Raw genomic sequence first — 10,412 nt, 5'->3', positions numbered from 1 at the left:
CCTGATCTCTCAAACCAGCTGAAGCCATCTCAAGGGATTAAAGCAATAATAAATCTAAAGAGATCAAAATTTATTTCCTAGGGCTAAACTCTTCTACCCTTAACAATGCTTTGATACCATGTGAAAAATTTAACTATTGCAGTTACTAATTATTAATCTCCTATTGTAAACGATTATTAAACTGCTGAAAATAAATTTCGAGCTAATATCGAAAAATAACACAACTGCAACTTCACTTGTAAAATACGGAAAGAAAAGCGCAACACAATGAACACAATATTTTCAGACAAATTGTCCTTGGAAAAACCCCTAAGGGAAAACCAGTTCTACAGATGAGGAATTATATTAAACTTCAGCAAATCAAGAGATACAAAATTCCTTGCCTCTCACTGGCAGAACTCTGACAACCTCCTAATTTCTCCCGCTGATATTCCCCACTGCTAATCCCACGCTAACATTGCACCCTTGTTAACACTGCAAGATTGTTTGCTAACACTGCAAACTTACAAACTCATTTGCTAGCACTGCAAATGTTTCTCCAAACTTCGTGTTCTCCAAATGCCTCCTAGACCCCCTTTTATAAGTTACTCCTGTTGGTAAACCAACTGCCAAGATCGATTTACAATTGACGGTCAAGATTAAAACAACTTAACAACCCTAACCAAGTTGGTTTCTAGTTGCTTCCAAAAGTGGTCAATTAATTAACAAATATTTATCTCTAACCTAACCAATTAGTTAGCAAAACAATTACTTGCTAAATAATAACAAATGGATGAACAACTGTCCAAAGCTAACAAAACTAACAATTGACACATAATTTATGAAACTAAGATATTGTCAAGGTATATGAACAGATTGCACGTCTCCCTATAGAATGTTATACATTTGCTTACCAATAAGATATCTTTTATTAGGCAGTAGGGTTAGCATTGTAGTAGTCAGGACAAGGACAGCACAACCCTTGAACTCAAGGGAAGCACAAAATATAATGGTCCTGCACTAAGGACGAAGCATGGATATATCTCTAACCAAGGTGGATCTAGAAGTTGAAGTTATGGAAAGGGATTCTTGTGGCCTTTGTTTAGATATGGGATGTACGACATCACTTGTTTCAGTTTATGGATATATATCAAGGTTGTGCATAGATAAATATGTTGACACAGTACACATGCTAAAGAGGAAAGTTAATCAATTAGAAATTTTTATCATTAAAGTTGGAAAGAATTTACGTCAATATGTAAAAGATCAACTCATAATAATGGTTGGTTCCTGCTTTTTGACCAAATTGGGATATGTCAAATAGTCATTTTGGGATATTTTGTCGCATAGTTAAGATTTTGCATCAAATAGTTATTTTGGAATATTTTATGGCATTAAAACTCTGAAGATGAAGAAATTGCTGATTTGTGATATATTTTGTGTAGATTTTGAGTATGTTTGTGTCTATAACAGAAGTTCAACTTCTCAGACCAATATCAAATAAAAAATAAAAATAATAATAGTGACAGGTTACAACATTTTAAAATTGATGAATACAAAGCTTCAATTTCTTAGACCAATATGTTTCCTTTTGAATGTTGTAACAGGCGTCAATGCAAAATTAGCATTGTTGTATACAAAGCTAATTTCAGGAACTATGATTATTTGTAGCTATTAAAACATTTAGGTCATCTTAAACATTCATTTCTATTGTGGACCAGCAGCGAGGATTTGTTGAGTGAGCTTTGTATCATTCCCCACATTGCAATCCAGGAATTTTAAGAAGTTATTCTTGAACAACCCAGCTAGCTTCACCAATGTGTTCTTGTATTCATTTTTCTCTGTCCACTGTGTTCACATCAAAAGAAAATTTTAGTTGGTGTTCAGTGTTTAAATGCTATTTTAGTTTTAATAATAATTTTTAAGATTTGATTTGTTTAGGTAGTTTATTTGAAAACATACATATATTTTTTTATAGAATTTGATTTATTTGAACACTAGTTTTGGATCCACTGTGTGAATATTATCAACATTTCGGATAAAAGGTATAAATATGTCCTTTCCTTCATTCTGATGATAGACCATTTGATGAAAAAATACTCACACAATTAAATCCACAACCAACATTCAAATAATCTTCATAGCTGAAAAAAATCTATGCACTAAAATTTATATTTTTACATATTATCTAAACAAATCAAAACTTAAAATACACTATTTACACCTGACTCTAAATGCCTGAACAGATTCGAAACTTTTCTGAAAAAAATCTGTACAAGTAATTTCTAATTATATTAAGAATCCAAGAAAATTACCATGTTCTCAGGACGAAAGATCTCAGCAGGTACTCCTTCAACATGGTCTGGGATATTGAGGCCAAATATGGATGTCTGGTTGTAATTAGCCTTTAACAGGGATCCATTGTGAATGGCATCAATTATGCTCCTGGTGTAGGCAAGCTTTATTCTCTTGCCCACACCATAGCTGTATGATTTATGTAAACAAGTGGGAGTTATTATATACGAGTAAAAATAAACATATGCATAATCATATGAAAGCTTTTGAAGGTTCAACATGGTTAGATATATTGCTACAAAATTGTATGGAAGTATATGAAGGATTGGTACAGTCCAACATGATTTTGCTCAAGAATTTCTTCATAAATCATGTACAAAATATTGGAAGATTTTCCTTACATTGACTACGTACTTCATCTCCAAGGAAACTAAGTTTTTTAAGAAACTATACACCAAATTATGTTTATAGATTTCATAGGATATCATTATTTTTTATTAACTGATACCGATAGTCAATACTCCTTTCATTTCTTCAATATCCCATCTCTTATCAGTACTATTTACATGAATTTTCATCATTATTGATATCATTCTGTTTGTTAATTGTCTATAGATTTTTCTAGATTAGCTGTAGATAGTATCCATATTCTATAGTTCTTCGATGAGAATTCACTAATAAGTAACAAATAGTCTTGGACTTACCTTCCACCAGACCAGCCAGTGTTGACCAACCAGGCAGTAGTGCCATGCTGCTCCATTTTCTCAGCTAGCATTGCAGCGTACTTTGTGGGGTGTAACATGATAAATGCTGCTCCAAAACAAGCTGAGAATGTGGCTTTGGGCTCCTTTATTCCATCTTCTGTCCCTGCAACCTTCAGACATTTGAATAATTCATGAGCTCATTGAATTTGAAGATAAATCCACATATACATTAGTCATAATGATGATGTTTCATAAAACTAAAATATGATATTGCTATCAGGATTTAACTGTGTAGTTTTTGAGTCAAATTCATCAACCCATTGAAATTATCCTCATAGCAATATCACAATTTGACTTACTATGGAAACTATCTCCTACTTATCAGAATTAAAATGTTCATACTTATTTGGATTTCTATGTTGTTGAATTGCTGCTTGAAATATTGGTTTTTATAATTTAATTTTTAGAGGCACAAGTTTAGTTCTTTGTAGGAACATATGAAATGCAATTATAAGTTGTAACTCTTAATCTTTCATAATTGAAAAGGGGGAGGGGGTTTCTAAATGTTAGAGTAGATTTGTCTGTAGTGGCTTCTGGTCTTCCATAGATGATTTCTAGTATATTACTTATAAAAATCTTGTATTGGTTTATTGTTCATGCTGGAATGATAAGATATTCATAATCTATATACAATTTATAAAGTACTTATTAAACTAGATGTAAATTACAGCTAATAAGAAAACAATATATCTATTTTCTCACAAATCCCATTATATTGAACTCTAGAACTTTCATGGTAAGATTGAGATTGAATTGTAGAGCTAACCAGAGCAGTGTATCCACTAATAAAATGATACATTGTTTGTGCAAGTGTGAGCTTGCTAACTGGTGGTAATACTCCAAATGCATCACAAGCTAGCAGCACAATGTTCTTTGGATGAGGCCCAACACAAGGAATCTTTGCATTTGGTATAAACTCGATGGGATAGGACGCTCTTGTGTTCTCTGTACAAGTCAAAATTTTGACTTAACCAGAGCTAAAGTTCAATTGAAGACAAATAATTTCTGAGAACCAAAATGAAAAGCAATATGATTTTCTTTACCAGTAACAGACTTATCAGAGTAGTCCACTTCCCTTGTATGTTCTTCAAATACAACATTCTCTAACACTGCCATAACCAAGGACAACAAAATTGAATCCTTAATTACAAAACATTAAAGATTTTCAATCCTGTTTGAAATATTTGGTGGGATTGGCATGTTACCTGTTCCAAACTTAATAGCATTCCAAATATCAGGCTCCTTCTCTTCTGAGAGATCAATGCATTTTGCATAGCAACCCCCTTCAATATTAGACACACCATTATTACTCCAACAATGCTCATCATCTCCTATCAGTTCCCTCTGATGGTCTGTAGAAAGAGTTGTCTTTCCAGTTCCTATGTTGCAGGATCACTTCTTCTTAGTAAATTTGATTAACAAATGACTTTGAGAAAATAGAACATTAGATTTTTGTTTTGAAGACTTTAACAACATAAAACAATAAAAATGTTTATTACTACTTTCGGAACATAAAACACTAGAGTTCATAGTGAATGTGGTTTTTAAACAATATGTTTACATGCCTGACAATCCAAAGAAAAGTGTAACATCTCCTTCCTTTCCCATATTGCATCCAGAGTGTAAAGAGAGTATCCCTCTCTTTGGCATGAGGTAGTGCATGACTGAGAATAGGCCCTTCTTCATCTCCCCGGCATATTGAGTGCCAAGGATCACCATTTCTCTTCGTTTTAAGTTAAGATCTATGCTTGTGGATGAGGTCATGTAGTGTGTGTAACGATTGCATGGGAATTGGCCTGCATTGTATATGGTAAAATCTGGCACACCAAAGTTCTCCAGCTCTTCTGGTTTTGGCCGGATACACCTGAATACATCATCTCAGAACAAGTACAATATCAAAATAGTCTTTAGACAATGCAAACTAAACGCCAGCTTGTAGCCAATTGACCTAGATGTATGCATTCCATTAAGATCAGCATCTAAATGTATGAAAATATTAGAGAAAAAATTCCAAGATCAATTTTAGGGGGTTTATATACGAACCACAATGAAGATGGTCATGCAGAGGTTTTATATGTTTATGATTGTGGTGGTAAAGTTTTGATTATTGTAACATGAATCCCATGAAACCAAAGAATATTTTCTATATTCACAAATTTATGGGGGTAGAGTCTAAATAGTTTTAAAATGAATGTTTGAAAGGAGTTGTTTTGGGCGATTCCGAAATTAAGTTGCTGTATGGACTCTTACATGTTATGCATGAAGAGAGAATGATAGGCTCTTGCAGAGATAATCCTCACTTTTAACCTATACTCTGGATCCCAGTTGAGGAATTGATCATTCACAAACACCTGATTCAAAGAGAAAATGATCACAATTATCAGTGCTTGGGAAACCTTCTACAAGGAATCAGATTCCAAGATTGAACTGAACTAATTAATTAGTGAACAAACCCAACCTTGTCTAATGAATTCAGATAATCAACAGCTCTCTCTCTGTTAACCAAAAATGTTTGTTCATCCATTTCAATGTTTGGAGATCCACTGCAGCAGAACATAATAGTTTAGATGCTAGACTTGCAATAGGAAAATTATTAACAGTACACCCCATGTTGTAAAACGCAATATATTCCCTATAATTGCTAAATAGATAATTGAATAGACTGATGGAAAGAAATAAAGAATTTTTTTAAAGCAAAATATGAGATTCGGTCATATGAACTAATAGAAAAGCCTGATTCAAAAAACTGTGTATTAAGGAAATCTTTATTTTCTTTATCATCAAATAAATATCAAAATGTTTTGCACTGTATACATTGGTTGGCCATCAGCATTAAGAATGATGAGATTGATAGATCATAAAATAGAAGTATAATTGAATTACATATCAAAATCATCAAAATATTGACAACAAACTCGTGATAATAATTTACAATGGAATGCAATCTAAAATATTGATAAAAACAAACCTATTAGTTTTTACAAAACCTTTTGTGTAGCATTCGAATTACACTTTTGATCCTTCATAAGGTAATCGTTTTCGACAAAATTTTATATTTATGAAAACTGTAATAAACTTCATATCAACTTTTGGAATGACAGTTATCATAGGATAACAATAGTGATTGCATTTGTGAAAAAAAATCTATTTAAATTTTTCTTTCTTTCAATAATTATACATCAAAGCATGCATTTTTTCTCTAAAATATTTCTACTCAAACATTAAAAAAACATCATTTCATGTTTATACCTTCCCCACCATAGATCCTGCTCGGATGTCTCTTCCCTCACAACCCTTTTATCTTTTGGTGATCTGCCTGTTTTTGCACCAGACATGGTAGCTAGAGCACCAGTACAAGTGATGAAGGATCCTTTCTCATGCTTTATAGCCTGCTCATAAAGCTCTGTTCAAATAACACAAATCCCACAAACGAGACTGGTCAACATATTCAATCCATGTTCATACATAAATAAACAATTAATACAGATAAATGGCATTGCACCTGGAGGAGAAAGATTATAAAGAACATGTGTGAGCTTCAGAGAGCTGTCACTAATAGTGAGTCTGGGAGAAACCAAGGACTTGAGAGGCTTCCCTCTTGTCTTTGCCATTTCTGGATCTCCATGAATCATTTGGGGGCCCTTTTCCCTCGTCAAAGATGCAAGAGAAGCACTGAATGACATACAACATAACATCAAACATTTGAACACCAAAATGTGCTACTAAACTAAAAAAATTGTGATGATAAACTTATACTAAAGGCCCATCTGTAGATCATCTGGCTGATCCTGTTTAGCAAAAAGTAAGCTTCAGAAGAAGAAAATAAAGGGAATTCATGTGATGGTAAACACAAAGTAAAGGCATATCTATAGGTTTATTGATTGGTCTTGTAGTTCATACAATCAGCCATATTATGTTAAGATGTATAAGTTTCTGATTGTGCATACTGTACTGTTTTGGTTTGAAGTTACTTTCTTCACTGGTGCGATCTAAAATGTTGATGCTTAACATATATACAGTTGAATTCAAAAACAAAATTTGATATATGATCTGAAGTGTTCAACAAAAATCATACATAGTCTACCAGAAGCTTATGCATCTAAATGCCAGTCTTTTGTTTTATAATTTTTACCAAGGAGAATGGACAAGGACAGTCCAACAACTTGGAACTTCACTATATCTTTACCTTATTGACATCAACTGCTGTCGCATCTTATCTTCTTCAGACATTTGTTGAGTCGAATTCATCTTCGTTGTAGAAGGGGCAGATTTCTTCTTTTGTTGCAGCATATGAAGCTCCTCAAGGCTCTGGGCTTTCACTGGAGGTACACTATCATCAGTACAAACATTAGTGTTGATTCTATGAAGCCCAATAGGAATATTATTCCCATTACCAGAGCTCTGGTTCTCTTTATGATACATTCTCTTCTGCCCCTGTAACAAACACAATCATTCCATAAGATTTCAAATGAGAAATACTCTAAACAAAAAAAATCATGTATCTTTTAAAAGGAGAGAAAAACATCAATTGAAAAAACACCATGAATCAACAACTTACTGGAATGAATTGAATGAACAAAATGGCCTCTAACAAATCAGAGAGTCTGTTGTTATTGTTTGAGTGGAGAGGCAAGAAAGAATGGTGCTTTTCAAAGGTAGCCCAAATGACCGTTTCAGTTGAATTCAAATTTTGTGGGCACCCATGTTTTTTCTGGTTCAGAAACATGTGTACTTGAAATGGGCACTTCCACACGTATGCATTCTCTTTATTGTGATAATGGCGTTCTATGTTTAGCTTCCTTCCAAATAAAATGACTTAAGAGTCTTACGGCTATAGTTTGGAATAGCATTAGCGGTTCGTTGTACTTCTGTTTGCTTCTTCAAAATTAATGAATCGACAAAAACTGAATACCAATTATAGATGGATATTCAATAAATTTGTTGAAAGAGGAAAGTTAAGTATTCTTTTCGTCATTTTTTTTCCAAGGGGGCCATTAGAATATTAATGTTGTAATCTGTATGATATGATCCACTTTGTAATCATAAGGGGCTGTTACAAAATTATTGTTGCTTCAACATGGATCATGGGATTTTATGGTCAGTCTGCTGTATTTTTGTTCGTTCATATAAATTTTGGTTTTTCATTTGTTTAGCTGTTTGCTTTGGTGAAATCTGTGCAGGCTGGAAATCCTGGTTTGGGTTTATGTTCTCAATCAGACTTCATTCATTTAAGAATCTGATTTAGTTTCTGATTTTTTTCCCCCACAGTTCGGTTTCTCTTTCTAATCTTAGTTTTCCCTTTTTTCCTCTAGATCTTAAACCAGTTTAGGTTCTTCCGTTTCATTTTTCTCTCAGCATCCGATTTCTTTCAGACATTTTTCCCTTTATCTTAAATGTGTGACTTTTATTTATCATATATTACAGATTATAAAGATTAATTACTAGCTATATATACCTCTATATATATTACGCCGAGAGTAATCGTTCTCGAGGCGCCTATTTTTATTTAATCCCAAAGTTATTTTAATCGAAGTTGGGATTAATGAAAATAAAAATAGGCGCCTCGAGAACGATTACTCTCGGCGTAATATATATAGAGGTATATATAGCTAGTGGCAGTCGCGGCGCAATAGGAAAAATATTTACTTTTTATTTTTTATTTTGATAAGGTTACTATAAAATTGTTAATTAATTTTTAATTAGAGTTGTATGAAGTTAGTATAAAATTATGCTTCAAAATATTTTTAAAAATTTAATATAAGGAGTTTAATATAGATTAAAAATATATTTTTTATTTTTGGGATATTGTAATGTAAAATGTTATAGTCATACATAGATATATGGTTAGGGACAAAGTTACCATTATAGTTAATGTTAACCTTAGGGATAGAATTAGGGTTAGGGTTAGCATTAGAGTTAGGGTTGGAGTTAGGTTTAGGGTTTGAGCTATGGTTAAGGTTAGGGATAGAGTTATGGTTATGGTTATTGTTAGAGTTATGGTTATGGTTTAGATTAGAGTTATGTTTATGGTTAAGGTTAGGGTTAATGTTATGGTCATGGTTAAGATTAGGGTTAGAGTTATGGTTATGGTTATGATTAGGGTTAGTGTTAGGGTTATAGTAAGGCTAACGTTAGAGTTATGCTCATGGTTAAGGCTAGGGTTAGAGTTATGCTTATAGTTAGGGTTAGGGATAGGATTAGAGTCCAATTATGGTAGAGTTAGAATTAGGGTTAGAGTTAGGTGTAGAGTTATGTTTATGGTTAAGGTTAGGGTTAGAGTAATGCTCATGGTTAAGGTTAAGGTTACGGTTAAGGTTTGAGTCAAATATTATTTTAAATTTAATATAAGGAGTTTAATTTAGATAAAAATATATATTTTATTTTTGGGATATTGTAATGTAAAATGTTATAGTCATACGTAGATATATGGTTAGGGACAAAGTTAGGGTAAGGGTTTGAGCTAGGGTTAAGGTTAGGGTTAGGGTTAGATTCTAATTATGGTAGAGTTAGATTTATGGTTAGAATTAGGGGTAGGGTTAAGGTTAGTGTTAGGATTAGAATTAGGGTTAAGATTAGGATTAGAGTTAGGGTTAGGATTAGGGTTATAGATAGGGTTAGGGTTAGGGTTAGGGTAAGGTTCTAGGTTAGGGTTAGGGCTAGGGTCAGGTTTAGGGTTAGAGTATGAGTTAGGGTTAGAGTTTGAGTTAGGGTTAGGGTTATAGTTTGAGTTAGGGGTAGACAGAGCATTATAATTTGGGTTAGGATTAGGGTTAGGTTTAGGGTTTGAGTTTGAGTTATGGTTAGAGTTAGGGTTAGAGCTAGAGCTAGAGTTAGAGTTAGGGTTAGAATTAGGGTTAGTTTTAGGGTTTGAGTTACCAATAGAGTTAATTTTACAGTTGGGTTAATGTTAGAGTTAGGGTTAGGGTTAGAGTTTTGAGTCAAGGTTAGGGTTAGAGTTAGGGTTAGGGTTAAAATTAAAATCCAATTATGGTAGAGTTAGATTTATAGTTAGAGTTATGGGTAGGGGTAGGGTTACGCTTACAGTTAGGGTTAGAGTTAGATTTAGGGTTAGGGTTAGGGTTAGGGTTAGGTTTATATTTAGAGTTAGGGTTATATATAGAGAGAGTTATATCAATGTTAAGGTTAGGGTAAGGGGATTGAGTCAGGGTTAAGGTTAGAGTTAGGGTTAGGGTTAGGGTTTCAGTCAGGATTAAAGTTAGGGTTAGGGTTAGAGTCTAATTATGGTAGAGTTAGATTTACAGAAAGAGTTAGATTTAGGGTTAGAGTTATGGGTAGGGTTAGGGTTAGGGTTAGGGTTAGAGATAGGGGTAGACAAAGGGTTAGGCTTAGGGTTAGGGTTAGGGTTAGGGTCAA

General features: G+C 33.3%; 1 protein-coding gene across 1 annotated transcript; it reads right to left on the bottom strand.

Moving 5' to 3' along the window:
- Positions 1-1,594: 1,594 nt before the first annotated feature.
- Positions 1,595-7,466, bottom strand: LOC149536257 (phosphoenolpyruvate carboxykinase (ATP) 1-like). Its single transcript, XM_089803367.1, has 12 exons — positions 7,225-7,466; positions 6,541-6,710; positions 6,288-6,441; positions 5,497-5,581; positions 5,289-5,389; positions 4,604-4,902; positions 4,244-4,417; positions 4,082-4,147; positions 3,805-3,983; positions 2,979-3,148; positions 2,295-2,463; positions 1,595-1,827 (listed from the first exon to the last, which is right to left on the bottom strand). Exons 1-12 carry the CDS (start codon positions 7,458-7,460, stop codon positions 1,687-1,689), a joined length of 1,944 nt encoding a protein of 647 aa, XP_089659493.1. The 5' UTR covers positions 7,461-7,466; the 3' UTR covers positions 1,595-1,686.
- Between the last annotated feature and the right edge of the window lie 2,946 nt (positions 7,467-10,412).

The sequence above is a fragment of the Cupressus sempervirens genome, chromosome 10 (assembly GCF_028749045.1).
Source record: "Cupressus sempervirens isolate cs-2001-9-10 chromosome 10, ASM2874904v1, whole genome shotgun sequence".
Taxonomy (NCBI): Eukaryota; Viridiplantae; Streptophyta; class Pinopsida; order Cupressales; family Cupressaceae; genus Cupressus; species Cupressus sempervirens.
This window is presented reverse-complemented; position numbering and strand designations above follow the sequence as displayed.